Here is a 15,398-nt window from a genome sequence, read left to right on the forward strand (position 1 = left end):
TGAAATTGAAATGGTACAATAAACGAACTAATTCTTGTCGACATCGGTGGAGTCCAATCCGTGTCGGGTGTGAGATAGTTATCCACTTTAGACAATGGATAAAGGGTTGTGCAAGATGATCGGGTCACGTGTTACGTATGCCTGAACTCCGATTACCATGACGCACAATGCTGACTAGTGCTGGGGATGGTTGCAAGAAAGTTGGTGCGGCCAAACCAAAACGTGGAATCAGTCCATAAAGTCACTAACTTCTAGTCCTAGCCATGTTGGTAGATGCAGACTACTTGGTTGGGGTCCGCGCGACGATCGTAACCAGTGGTGTGTGCTACTTATATTGACATAAGTAGCATATGATGTTAGTCGTAAACAGAAGGTCTGGCAGCAGAGAGACAAGAGGATCGAACAGTAAAGAATGGAAACAGAATGCAATTTGTATAAAAATGCAAGAACAATGAATTCCGAGTCATTTTGAGACAATCGATGGACATTTTGTAAATTACGTATTTACTTTATGATTGTTAGACTTTATTAACAAGTCCTGTAGTTTTGTGTTGAACACATTCGATTGTTCCCGCTGGTGTTCTTTTCTCTACAGTTGGAGACTTTGGGTGAAATGATTTAGAGTCGGTCACATTGGTGTAGGTGGATACACTCTTTGTCTTCCCTTTAAACTTTGAGATTAAAATTGCTTCATATCTTTCTTCCTATACTATATCCTTATACACAGTCTTTTATATAATACCACCATTGAATTAACTACTTCTATGAATCCGGCGTTCATGTTGCTGTGCTAATGAGGTGTGGCAACTTGGACTGACGCATATATGTGCCTGGTCCGACGTTGTAGCTGACTGACTGTGCAAGATCATGGATCAGTTGAAGTTAAACATTAGCACCGTTGAATGTTGGCTCAGTGTTCTAGAATTCAAGTGCTCACGCGCGAGACCGTAGGTCCTGGGTTTGAGTGTTGTGTGCGGTGTCGTGGATGCACACTGTCGAGGAGTCCCATACTAAGACGGAACGATAGTCCAATGCTTCCAAATTTATTAGTGTTAAGTGATGATAGCATCAAATGCTTTATATAATCTACAGAACCTTTACAGTCGTCTAGGATCTGTCTTCAACTTGAGAAAATTTTACAACTTGACATGTTAATAATCTTTTTTAATCTGAATTAATTTTACTAGTTTTACTAAGGTTACTTGTGATCGTGAAAATTGACCTTAATCCATACACAATAACGAAAGGTACTTTTCATTGTTGTTATTACTGATTTTTTATTTGTTCGATATTTAAAATGCTTGGAAAGTTAGGAATTAAGTAGTCAGGTATAACGCTTGGTCGATTTTATTCTCTCTTAAATAAAAAAACTTCTAAAAACAGACTGACCAATCAGTACTTGATGTTAATAGTTGAATTCATGAGTCGATCCAGCACACGGAATCGTAGAAATGCACTGCTGAGGATTCCCACACTAGGACAAAACAACCATCCAGTGCTTGCAGGTTTTTCATAGTGGTCTAGTTTACATCGACTGATGAATTCAATTATTAAGATTACTACAATCTCTACAAAAACCCCATTCTAATCATATTGCTTAATGATCGAGGAGATTTGAAAAAAAAAGGAAATATTTCCACTATATAAAAAAAATAATTAAGGTCAATCTGAAGTATACAGTCGAATAATTATAGAGTGTTAGTCATTCTAGCCAATTAGGAGAGACTAAATAGATAAGTAACTTAATTAGTATTCTAGGGATAAGGATTAGGATATAAATTTAGGTTATTTAGATTATAGCTAATATCAGTTTCTGATGAGTATCTTAAACATAATTATTTAATAACGGAGTTTTTGTAAATATTATAGTAATTTCAATAGTTGAGAACATGAATCAATTGAAGCTAGACCACTATGGACCCGTGGATGCGCACTACTGAGGAGTCCCACAATAGGACAAAACGACCATCTAGTGCTTCCAGATTTTTCATGTTGGTCTAGCTGCAATTGATTAATGACCTCAACCATTGAAATCACTATAATATTCACAAAACACCCTTCTGATATTAATCAACATATGCTCACTAGTTGCTGGTTTCAAGAGGTATTTCCTGAAGTTCTAGTGAGAAGCAGTGACCAGTGGACTTCAACCAGGTCAGTTGTAAAATAATAACTCACTGAAGACAACGGTGGATGTGTCGTTCAATTTCGTGGATTAGTTGAAGTTAGACATTAACACCGTTGAATACTGGCTGGCTCAGTAGCCTAGAGCTTAAGCGCTCTCAGGAGAGGCCAATAAGTCCTGTGTTCAATTCTCGCGAGGCTTTATCGTGGATGTGCACTGCCATTGAGGAGTCCCACAACAGGACGGAATAGCCGTCCAATCATTTCAGGTTTTCTACTGTAGTCTAGTTTCAGTTGACTCAAAATCATAACTATTCAAATAAATATTTAATCCCAACTCCTAACATTAATTTCTTATTGAATTTTGATATTTACAACATGATTTTTTTCATTTCGCATTGGTTTGGCTGTGCATTTCAGATTAATCAAAAAAAAGAAAAGAAAAAGAAAAAAGAAAAGAAAAAACTACGAAAAAAGCACAAAACTGAAAACTGTATTTGTTTTCTTTCTTTTTTTCAACAAACTAAATAAAAATGATGATTAATGATTTTGTTTTTCAAACTAAAACATTATGAAATCACTAATCCGTAACCATAGTAACCATCCATCCTTTTTCAACTTATATTAATAAACTATTCATAACCTTTATCATTCTCAGTATGTAAATAGAAAATTATAATGAAGTATAAAATAGAACATGAAATTCTAATGGAGTTTTGTTCTCTAAGCTGGATAATTTAGTCGTGAAGCTTTTATTCGTTCTTCTGACCAAGATCACATCAGCATAAACTTCAGGTAGAAAACTTCTATCACAATTGATTGTTCACTGGATGGTGACCACTGTCATGTGTGTCAAGTCCTTATTATTAGGGAAGATCGAATGGTATCGACCATGTTGGAATGTGGCCACCAGTCTAGGAGACTCGACACTGCGTGCACTATTGTGAGATTAGATGGTGGTTGGAGGTAGTCCATCGACAGGAAACTTCTATTATCCAGTTCAGAGAATAAAACTTCATCAAAATAATCTAGCTGAGTTACAGATCTACTCCACCACATGAAATTGTTCTTTACATATTGTCATCAATGTAGTTGAACAGAAATGAAAACAAAACTGTGAAATTTGAATAACAAAAAAATTGTTTTTTTTTACATGAACTAAACAAAATTAAATTAATCATTTTTATTAAAGATGCATGCTTGAAAATTAGGAATAATTACTGATAGAATGATATGTGATGATGGTATTGTCTGTTTTGTCGCCCATTTGTAACAGCATGCATTTTATTTCTTGTCATGTTAATTGGTATTATGTTGACTAAAACCTTATCGTTCACACACATATATATATATATATATATATATATATATATATATATATATTGTCAATGTATACAAACGTACATATCAAGAGAGAGATGGATAGGTGGTAACAGTGGTGGGGCTTGGATTAGGGATATATTTATATGTATATTTACATATTATGCACACTTGTATTTGTGTCCATATGGTGTTGTGCAGAATTGGAAATAATATACATGAGACACATACGCGCGCGCACACACACGCACGCATACACACATACATATATACATGTTTACACAATGAACAAAAAATAATATCTATGTACATAAATATAGGTTACGAATTACCAGGTGTACAAGTATATTATCACCGAATTTCGACCTGAATTTTTTTCAGAGAAAAAGGGATGAAAATTAAATAATACTTTTTTTAAAATGTCAGTTAAATATAGACGAATTATATTGATTATATAAAAATCAAGAAAGATATATATCCCTCAAGATTACAGGAACACCTTACTGACGAGTGTCAAGTAGCACGAAACCTGTTTCCAGAGTTTCCTGTCGGCTACTTCCAACCACCATCTAATCTCAATATATAGTGCCCGCATTGTCGAGTCACCTAGACTGGTGGCCACATTGCAACATGGTCGGTAGCATTCCATCTGCACTAATAAAGACTTGATACACATGACAATGATCACCACCCAGTGATCAATCAATTGTGATTACATCTCAGTCCTACAGGAGGTCAGTTGCGGCTCGGATAGCTCAGTGGTAACGTCTCTGACTGTGAAGCTGGGTGACAAGGGGTCGAATCCACCAGGGAGCACCAGTTCCCTCAATATTACAGGTACACCTTGCTGACGAGTGCCAAGTAGCACGAAACCCGGGTCCAGGGTTTTCCGTCGACTACTTCCAACCACCATCTAATCTCAAGATACATATTCCCTATCATAAACCGAAATTAGTTGTTATTCATCTGATAGGAAGAAAACAAAAAAACACATAGTGATTGGATATAAATAATGAATATTTTACTAATGAATGATTCATAATTCATTGATCACTAGGTGGTGATTAATGTCATGTGTGTCAGGTCCTTCTTAGAGTAGATCGAATCCTATCAACCACATAATATTGCGTGCACTGTGTTAAGATAAGAACAGGAAACCCTGTTGACTATCTCCAACCACCATCTTACTGATGAATAATTTCAAGATATTTCTTAACAATTGTTCGTTTCATCTTCAAGTGTTCGTATATCATTTCCATTGACCATTAATTAATCTCACACTTATAATATGTTCAGTTACTCAAAGATTACATGTATGTGACTTTTACATGAATTCTATAGTTTAACATATACTCATTAAAGATAAGGTTAATCGCTTGACTAAAAAGTATTTACAAAAATGTATAAACAAATTGTGATACGGCGGTATATTTTTCTAAGTGATTGATGATATTGAGGCTGTTTTGTATTCAGAAAAGGCTTCAATATAAATAATAATAGTCAAACAATGTAATTTCTGATACGTGAATACACTATGGGCCGTCTTCGTCACGGCCTGACTTCGAGTGATGAAGCATTAGAAACTAGAGTTCAATTAACAACTGTTTAGTCAAAGTATGACACATTATATGTAAAAATTATATTTGAAATAATCTCAGCGATTGAAATTTAAATAATTCCAACGTTTTGTCCAGCTAACTCGTCTGGACTTTTGATTACTATTAAAGTTAAGTAATCAATTATCTGATCAGAATTATATAAATATGTACGATACTCACTATGTATAGTAATAACAATGAATAATTGTAAAATAAGCAATATCAATCCATTGAAAGTCGGATGTTTAGTAGTGGAATTCAAGACACATGTGTTTCATCCTATTCGAGATTCGTCAACTGATGTACCTGCATCAAAAAGTCTATGTTTATCTCTGCGCCTCGAACCCAGTAGCATTCGCTTCAAACGCCAGCACGCTATTCATTTATCTACTTAGTCTTAATAGCCACTAACCTGTGCAATGGAGTGAAGTTTGATTCATTTGGTATTACTTGTTTGAATCTTCCCACTGATGCTTAGGACTGCAATTTCTGTCAAACTATTCGTTCAAATCTTGACGAATATTCGTATAAAGTATGAGATACTTCATTAATGATGAATCATAACTCTATTAGAGACCAAACTTAGGACTTTCCAAACTCTTACTAAGTAAATTACTTTAGATCAATTAGTTAGAATCTAAACAGTCATTTCCCTGATTTTAGTCGATTCGTGACAATTATCAAATCTTATCAATACTATTCATCTGTTCATCATTATGGTTAAACCCCATCAGTTATAACATCTCATTGTAACTTTGAGAATTTATCTTACAGTTTAATCATTCAGTTTTATTACTTATATAGATTCATTCATTTTAGAGATTGCTTAAAAATAACCCAATGCTAAGTGGTATGATTTCGCAGTACATTAATATTATAATTCATGATTTATTTGACTATCAGTTATATATTATAGCTAAATAATATAGACTATAGATTAAGTTTGGATAATTAACAAATGTATAACATGTAAACATTGGATCATTGAATCTTTCAATGGATTATTTCATTTTGTATTGTTTGTCTGAATATTCCCATTAATGTTTAGGTCTGCAATTGATCAGTCTCTTATTGCCATATGAATATCCTGTACAGATTGCTTCGATAATGCCTTCAGTCACAAACATAATAAACAAAGATGCATAGTGGCTAGTAGTGGAATCTAGAACACGCGTTTCATCCTATTTGGAATTCAATAGCTGGATGTACCTGGATTTCAGAGTTAATGTTCACTGTGAGACTCAAACCCAGCACTGTTCGCTTCAAACGCTATCACATTATCCACTTAGAGACTGATCAATTACAGTCCTAAACATTAATGGGAAGATTCAAACAAACTATATCAAGTGAATTAAAACTTCACTCCATTGCACATTGGTTAGTGGCTATTAGGACTCAGTACATAAGTGGATAACATAATGGCTTTTGAAATGAACGGTACTAGGTTCGAGTCACAGAGTAAAAATGGACTCGGATATAGGCATATCCAGTTGACGAATCCCAAATAGGACGAAACACACATGTCTTGGATTCCACTACTAAACATCCGACTTTCAATGGATTGATATTGCTTATTTTACAATTATTCATTGTTATTGCTATGCATAGTGTGTATCGTACATATTTATATAATTCTGATCAGATAATTGATTACATAACTTTAATGGTTTTATAAATATTATCGTTTTTCATCTTGTTTCTAATGCGTTTTGTTTTTCATTTGCACTTTTTCTTTTTAAGTTATATTACATAGTAATTATCTTAGTTACTATAGTTAATTACAATCATAATTACTATTTCTATACTAGTGATTAAATATTTCTTTCATTATATCATAAACAATCTTCAAAACATTATGAGCGAAGATGAATAGTGTCTAGTAATGAAATTCAGTTTCACGAGCGTTTCGTTCTATTCGGGACTCATCAGATGGAATTAAGGCAATATCGAAGCAATATGCATAGGATACACATATGCCAATAAGAGATTGATCAGTTGCAGTCCTAAGCAACTATGGTAAGATTCAAGTATTTAATCTTTAAAGTAGAAACCTTTGTTGAATTGATATACGTTTATGGTTTAAATGGTTATAGTTTATTAGTGGAGATGTTTTTTTGTTGTTGTGAAAATGAATAAATATGACATTTTATTACGTCTGAACTAAAAATAAAAATATTAATCATTAGATTCCCATTCAATAATATAATGATATTGTACTCATCATAGGAAGTGTGGTTTGTTTGACTAATATCTTTAATAGTTGAGATCATCAGTCAATTGAGGCTAGACCATCATAGAAAACTTGGAAGTATTAGACGGTCGTTTCTTTTTATTGTGGGACTCCTCCGAAGTACGTTTCCATGGTCCCACCTCGCGAGATTCGAATATAAGACCTATCAGTCTGATGCAAATATCCTAAGAGTTTATCAATGTATACTATTAAACAGCTTATGAACTCTTTAGATAATATTATTTAGCTATGAATAATTTTCAAACTGATGTTGGTTTATAGTGAAAACTATATCTTCATCATAGATACACATACATAACTATCTACATGTAGATTTATTCACTTGCAAATGATTATTTTTAACTTTGAAATTCACCAAACTGCATCACGAGGCAAGTCCTAACTTGGAATCCTGAAGGGGAGTGGAAAAGTGGAAGGAAAAAGAACACATTAAGTCGGGAAATACAATCAGATATGAAAAGGATGAATAACAATTGGAAAGAGCTGGAAAGGATTACTCAGGACAGGGTTGTTTGGAGAATGCTGGTGGACGGTCTATGCTCCTCCACGAGAAGTAACAGGCATAAGTAAGTAAGTAAATAACTTCTGAAATTATCACCATGTATATTTCGAACTTTTATGAAGAAAGGCTTATATATGCAGCCATTAACAACAATGGCAACAACGTCTACATTATTATTATTTTTATTATATTTGACAGTAAGATTAAATAGAAACACGGAAAATATACTGTGTTAAGGAGTAAATGGATGAGTGGATGAAATTGATGAAATGTCAAAAAAAACGTGGAAAAAGCCAAGAAAAATAGAATGTGGAATTCAGTTTTTTTTAAATATCAACAACAGGATAATTCTAGCACGTATTAGTAATGATATAAACATTATACACTTGAATAAGTTAATCACTATCTGAATTCAGTAGCATAAAGCATAGTTTGTTGATATTTAAAGCAAAATGTACTGGGTTCAGGTTTCCGTGTAAACATCAATAAGACAATCTAGTTTAGACCCAAAATAGTATGAAACAGACTGCCTCAATTCCGATTCTAATAACAATTTATCTACACTGTAGACCTTATCACAAAATGTCACTATTGAGAAAATCTTTACATGATGAATATAAGTCAATAAGACTATCATTTATGGACGACTTTTGAGCAACACTAAAATGACCTTGAAAATATTCACCTACTGACTAGAGTTAAATAAGGTTTATAATTAGGATCAATATTTACAGGATTAAGAAATGGATATAGGGTTTACATCATAAACTGACATCAGTTCTAATATTAAAACTCTATTGAACCAAAATGAATGTTGTGCTAAAATTCAAGATCTACTATCTTAAATATAATTGATTTGTCCATAAATTCTAGTTTCATCAATATGTCAACAAAGATTAATGAAAATCCAATTCAACAGGTTACTTCAAACCATTCATTAATAATAAAGAGAAATGAGTGAAATGAACGAATTTTACAAGTTAAGTACAACAAGATAGACGTATACAGACACAGTCACATACAACCATCCAACCACACGCACACACACACACACACACGTACATACACACCGTTTACTCTATAATTTAAATAATCTCTGAAAAGAAAGATTAGAAAGAATATGGCATAGTATAACAAAGGTTAAAACAAACACTAATTTAATCGGATATTATAGTGAATTATTTTTTTTCAAAATTATTTATACAGTTCCCTTTTAGAAAAAAAAACAGGAAAAAAATGAATTAAGTGGGGGTGGGGTGAACGAGAAGATAAAATTCCAACTGATTCCTTAAAGAACAAGAAAACACACACACACAATAAAAACCAAGAACACAAAGGAGAAAGTTGACCGATATTTTGGATACAAATAAAGTAAATTAAGAATTAAGTAAATGTAATAAGAATATAGTATGCATAAATCTTTGTTGTTCAATTGGTTTGTTTAAAAATCAACGAGGAAGTGAATATTATGAAGGTCAATATGTAAAAGAAAGTAAATTATTATGAATTTCAGGGTTTTTTTTTATAGATATTATAGTAATTTTAATAGTTTAATCAAAAACTCCTTCTGATATTGAACGACATATGCACACTAGTGACTGGTTTCAAGAGGTATTTCCTGGAGTTCTAGTGAGAAGCAGTGACCAGTGCAGTTCAACCAGGTCTTTTGTGAGATAGTAACTCACTGAAGACAATGGTGGATGTGTCGCTCAATTTCGTGGATTAGTTGAAGCTATACATACTGGCTGGCTCAGTAGCCTAGAACTTAAGAGCCCTCAGGGGGGCCAATAGGTCCTGTGTCCGAATCTCGCGAGACTGTATTGTAGATGCGCACTGCTGAGGAGTCCCACAATAGGACGAAATGGACGTCCAGTGTTTCCAGGTTCTCTATATTGTTCTAGCTTCGATTATCTCATGATCTCAACTACTGAAATCATTACAATCTCCACAAAACCCCTTCTCATTCTAAAAATAAGATCTCAAAAATAATCTTTCCGTACTAATATCATTCCCATTTTTTTTAGATTTCAAAACTAGTCTGTTAACAATGACTTTAGTTAACACTGAAAATTCCAAGAAAAACGATTTATTTATTTAAAGAGTATTTAACACTGAGCAACTGTTTATTAGTTTAAGCTACCTGAGTTATAAATATTTCGATGATTATATTTACTAAGCAAAGATGGTTGGTGGTTAGTAGTGGAATCCAAGACACGCCTGTTTCGTCCTATTTGAGATTCGTCAACTGGGTACACCTATATCCAAGAGTCAATTTTGTCTCTGAGACTCGAACCTAGTACCGTTCATTTCAAACACCATCACGCTATTCATTTATCTACTTAGTCCTAATAGCTACTAGGTTGTGTAATGAGGTAAAGTTCTGATTCATTTTGTAATTGATGCTTAGGACTGTAATTGACCAATTTCTAAATAGATAATGTAATGGCATTTGATGCGAACAGTACTGTGTTAGAATCCCAAAGTGAACACCAACTATATGATGCAAGTACATCCAATTGATGAGTCTCAAATAGAATGAAACACGCATTCACCATCCCACTGTTAGCCACGTTCATATTTTCGAATAGATACTTAAATAACATTAAGATGTTTATAAATTATCATTCTGCTTTTTTTCTTGATTAAATCAACTAAATTCTATCTGAAGTTTGTGCTGATGATGTTGTTCAGAAAAACGACCAAACCATCTAGCTCAGAGAACAAAACTATCAAAATCATTATAATATACACTTTCAATTATATTTGAGTATAGAAGTTGTGGGGATTATTAAGTTTTAGATTGAGATCATGAACCGATTGATGTTAGATCACCATTGAAAACCTGAAAGCATTGGATGGTTGTTTCGTCCTTTCGCGGTACTCCTCACCTGCACGCATCCACGATCCCGCTCGTGGGATTCGAACTCAAAACCTCCAATCTTGTGCGCGAATGCTTAACCACTAGACCACTGAGCCGGCCAGCATCCAATGGTGTTAATGTCTAACCTCAACCAATCCACAAAATTGAGCGACCGTCTTCCATTGTAACGAGGTAGATACCTGTCCCTACACGACACAGATTAGCTCCACTGGTCACGGCTTCTCACTGGAACTCCGAGAATCCCCTCACAAAGCTAATCTCTAGTGAGCACATGGTAATTATCAGTTTAGAGGTTGTCTAACATCAATCGGTTCAGGATCTCAATTTAAAAATTATATTTCAATCAAAGAAAATTGATCAATCGCACATATATTTCATTTAATGTGGCTTTCGTTTATTCTGTATCCTTTATCCAATTTCACCTCTAATTCAGTGATTATAATCCATCTTCAGACTTATTTTGGCCTAAACTAATGATAATCATTTATAGTAAAAAGAAAATGGCAAACAATATAAGTAGATTGTATTGAGTGATTAGTTCATACATATGGAGAAGAAAAGAAATCCTATCTAGTTGTATTGGTTATAGATGCATATTATTCATTAGATTAGTAACTGTTGTAATGGTAACCAGAGTGATGACTACAATATTGATAATGTTGGTTGATTGGTATATAAAACAAAAAGGTCATAGCTGTCAATAGATAGGGTTATTTCATAATTGATAATAATTCCTTCTACTGAAAAATTAATCGAGTGTGGAATTTTTATGTAACTTTTTCAAATGTAAATAACATTATAGTGTAGCGAAATCTCAGCAAGAATATAGACAGCTCGATTAGCTTTTGCCTGCTTGCGCCATTTATGGCGTAGGCGAGATATCCGTCTACCAACCAAAGGACGAGTTTTTTACGCAGCAGTTCGTTCCGTCCTACTTTACGGCAATGAAACATGGCCGGTAAAAGTAGGAGATATTCGTAAGTTACTAGTATTCGATCATCGGTGTCTTCGAAGCATTGATCGTACATCTTGAGACCACCGAGTAAGTAATTCAGTTGTTAGGAAACGAGTACTAGGTAAGGGTGGCAAATCGATTGATGAAGTAGTGAAACTTCATCAGCTGAGATAGCTGGGACACGTGTTACGTATGCCCAACCACCGACTGCCCCGACGTGCGATGGTTTATAGTGTAGGAGTAGGTTGGAAGAGAAAACTAGGGCAGCCAGACCAAAACATGGAACAAATCCATGAAGTCACTGAAAAGTGAACTGAGTCATGATGGTAGGTGTAGACTACTTGGTTGGGGACCGCGAGATGATAGCAACCGATGGTTAGAGACCCTGAATGACATGGCTCAAAATCGTTTGCAATGGCGCAGGTGCATCCACTCTCTGTGTTCTCCCAAACTCTAATCCTCTGAATTATTCATGTCCCTTTTTCCCTCTTTCCAAATTTATTTCACTGGATTACACTCCATGACTAACATCTTCAAACCCTAATGTTTTCGATTACCGCTTATACTTTTACTACCTCTACCAATATGGGATTTGAATGGAAAATTGTATTTTTGTGCTAATGTGGTGTGGCAACCCGAACTGATGTACGTACGTACGAAGTTCTACGTTGTGACTGACTGACTGACTGACTGACCTATAGTTTGATAACCTTTAGAACTTACGGTGAGACTATAATTTATGGATGAACCAATCAGATATAAGATTTAAAAAATCTTGGATTTTGGCGTGAAATTCATTTATCTATTTGGTTAAATATCGTTTTTGGCATTATAGTTGATGTCAGTTTGTGATGAAAAACCGAAATCTAATTCCTAACCCTTAACCATAAACAGTAAATCTTAATTCTAGTTGTCCACTATGGTTTATAACCCTCATTTAGTTCTAGCTAGTATGTGGACATTCTCAAGATCACTTTAGTGTCGTTCAAAGATCGTCCATAAATTATGGTCTCACCGAACTTAGCATGAAATCAATCTTCAATAAAAAGAGTTGTTAATCATTAATAAATAAGCTGTTTATTTATGCTTAGTGTAAAACGGTAGTTTTAATCAAATCAACAATCATTTTTATAGTGTTAAAAATGTATTTCCACAGTTAAATTCTCGAGTCGATCTAAACTAGATCACCATTGATAAACTAGTAACACTAAATGATCTCTTTATCCAAGTATACGAGTCCTTAAACGAAACCAAATATTTTGAGTTCGAGTCTCAAATGCGGGATCATAAATGCGTATTGATGAAAAATTCCATACTAGAATAAAATGGTCATTTAATACTTTCAGGTTTTCAATGGTAACAATTTGTCCATAGTATGATTAACAAAGGATAACTGTGACTTTAAATATTTGCCTTCTATTGTAGTGAACCGAACACGGGTGGGGAAAATCGAATGTACTTAACACAGAATTACAGGACTTGTTAATAAAATCTAACAATCATAAAGTAAATGCTTAATCTGCAAAATATCTATCAACTGTCTCAAAATGACTCAGACTTCATTGTTCTTACATTTTCATACAAATTGCATCCTGTTTCCATTCTTTACTGTTCGATTCTCTTGTCTCTCTGCTGCCAGACCTTCTGTTTACGACTAACATCATATACTACTTATGTCAATATAAGTAGCACATACCACACTATTTTTAAACTATTTAAGATGAATGAATTTGTTACTGAGTAATATTATTCATCCCATTTTTACTATTTAACAATCATAACTCTTAATTGAATCAAATCAAGTATTGGAACAAATAATGAAAGAATTACTAAAGGTTTACTTTTATGATTTAATACTATTAGTTAAACAGTTTATCATTATTCAAGGTGAATCATCTATAAGTAATATAATATGCATTATTATTATACTATTGATGGTTATTATTAAGTCAAATATAATATGAATAGTATATGATTGATATACAATGGGATAATTGAGTTAGTCTATCATAGTGTATACGAATAGATAAATATGATTTATTAGCCTGATAAAGTTCAAGTATCATAATAAACAATAATTGTTTATAATAAAATATATATAAATAGAAGGTTAATAGTTTGAATATGATTAACTTAACTATTCAATAAAAAGATAACTTTAGTAAGATTTGGAAATAAGTGATTTGATTATTATCAATATAGGGTTGTGAAGATTGTTAAGTTTTTGATGGAGATCATAAACTGATTGATGTTGGATCACCATTGAAAATTTGGAAGCACTTAACGGCTGTTTCGTCCTATTGTGGGACTTCTCAGTAGTGCATATCCACGATTCCGTCTCTTGAGATTCGAACCCAGGGCTCTCAGTCTCACCTCTAGACCACTGAGCCAGCTAGTATCCAAATGGTGTTAATGTCTAACTTCAACCAGTCCACGAAATTGCGCAACCATCTATTGTGCCGAGGTAGATATCTGTGTTTACTCGACACGGATTATTCTTATCTAATGTTTTCATTGCAATAGCAGATGTATTATTTATAAACATCTTCTTCAGGTATACTAGGATGAAGAGAAATGATTGATTACTTTTTAGTATCCATATGTCTAAAGATTAATAACAGTACTATGTGGATTGCACTTATTAAGATTATAAGGAGATAATGTTCACAAATAGAATCATTTTTAGAAAGAAATATTGGATGGCAAATGTTTGTTAAATGATTGTTGAGAGCCAGAAAATACTAAACAACTGTTTCATCCTAGTATGGGACTCCTCAGCAGTACTGATCATTGATGCCGCCATTGAAGATTGAACTTGAGACCTTTGATCTCGTGAATGATTAGTTTTTATATCATCAACTGACTGATTGAACTATTTCTAGTTGTCATTATACCCTGATATTTACAATTATCATACGTTGATTTTATTGTTAGAATGTTGATATTTCAGTTATATGTATAGGTTAAGTTAACATAATAGGGATTAATATTGAACTTACCTTAATTGTTTTATTTTGTAGTCTCATCTTGTTAAGTGCACGTATTGCTCGTTCAGCATCGGAAGCATCTACATAATTCACAAATCCATAACCCAAACTTTGACCTAAAGTTATATTTTTGAAAGAAAAAAAATTGATGAGAATTCATTATCATTTTTAAATATTGAAAAACTGTAAATCAAATAATTGAAAATAAAATTTCTAGGATTCTAAGCAAAGATAGAGAGTGGCTAGCAATAGAATCCAGTCTGACGCACGTTTCGTCCTATTTGGGACTCATCAGATGAATGTAACTTCATTTCAGAGTTGATGTTCATTCTGGGACTCCAATTCAGTATTGTTCACTTCAAATACCACTTAGTTATTGAGTCCTAATAACCACTAGCCTGTATAATCGGGTGAAGTTGAAATTCACTTGGTATTGTTTACTTTAATCTTCTCATTGATGTTTAGGACTGCAAATGATCAGTTTCTTATTGGCATATGTACATCCTATTCAAATTGTCTAATTATTGTCTTAAATCACAAGTGATAAAACTAGATAGGCTATATCTAATACATTCAACTACTTAAGGTTTACATGTTTATTTTTTCTAAACATATTGCTCAGTTCGAAAACATTTTCTTTAATGGCACCAAGAAATTTATATATTTATATTCGATTGATCGTATCGAAAAGAATTGAGACCCATCTTCTGTTTATTTAAAGGAACTAGGGAAAAAAAGAGGACAGTAACATAAGTTGTCAGTGACCAATGATCAGAAGAA

At 33.4% G+C, this 15,398-nt stretch overlaps 1 protein-coding gene across 1 annotated transcript in view; it reads right to left on the bottom strand.

Moving 5' to 3' along the window:
* MS3_00010284 (uncharacterized protein) overlaps positions 1–15,398 on the bottom strand; it is a 94,477-nt gene that overhangs the window by 20,229 nt on the left and 58,850 nt on the right. The window contains exon 3 of the mRNA XM_035732219.2: positions 14,631–14,734. Coding sequence (XP_035588354.2) covers positions 14,631–14,734 — 104 coding nt within the window. The remainder of the gene's footprint in view (positions 1–14,630; positions 14,735–15,398) is intronic.

Source organism: Schistosoma haematobium, chromosome ZW, assembly GCF_000699445.3.
Source record: "Schistosoma haematobium chromosome ZW, whole genome shotgun sequence".
NCBI classification, from domain to species: domain Eukaryota; kingdom Metazoa; phylum Platyhelminthes; class Trematoda; order Strigeidida; family Schistosomatidae; genus Schistosoma; species Schistosoma haematobium.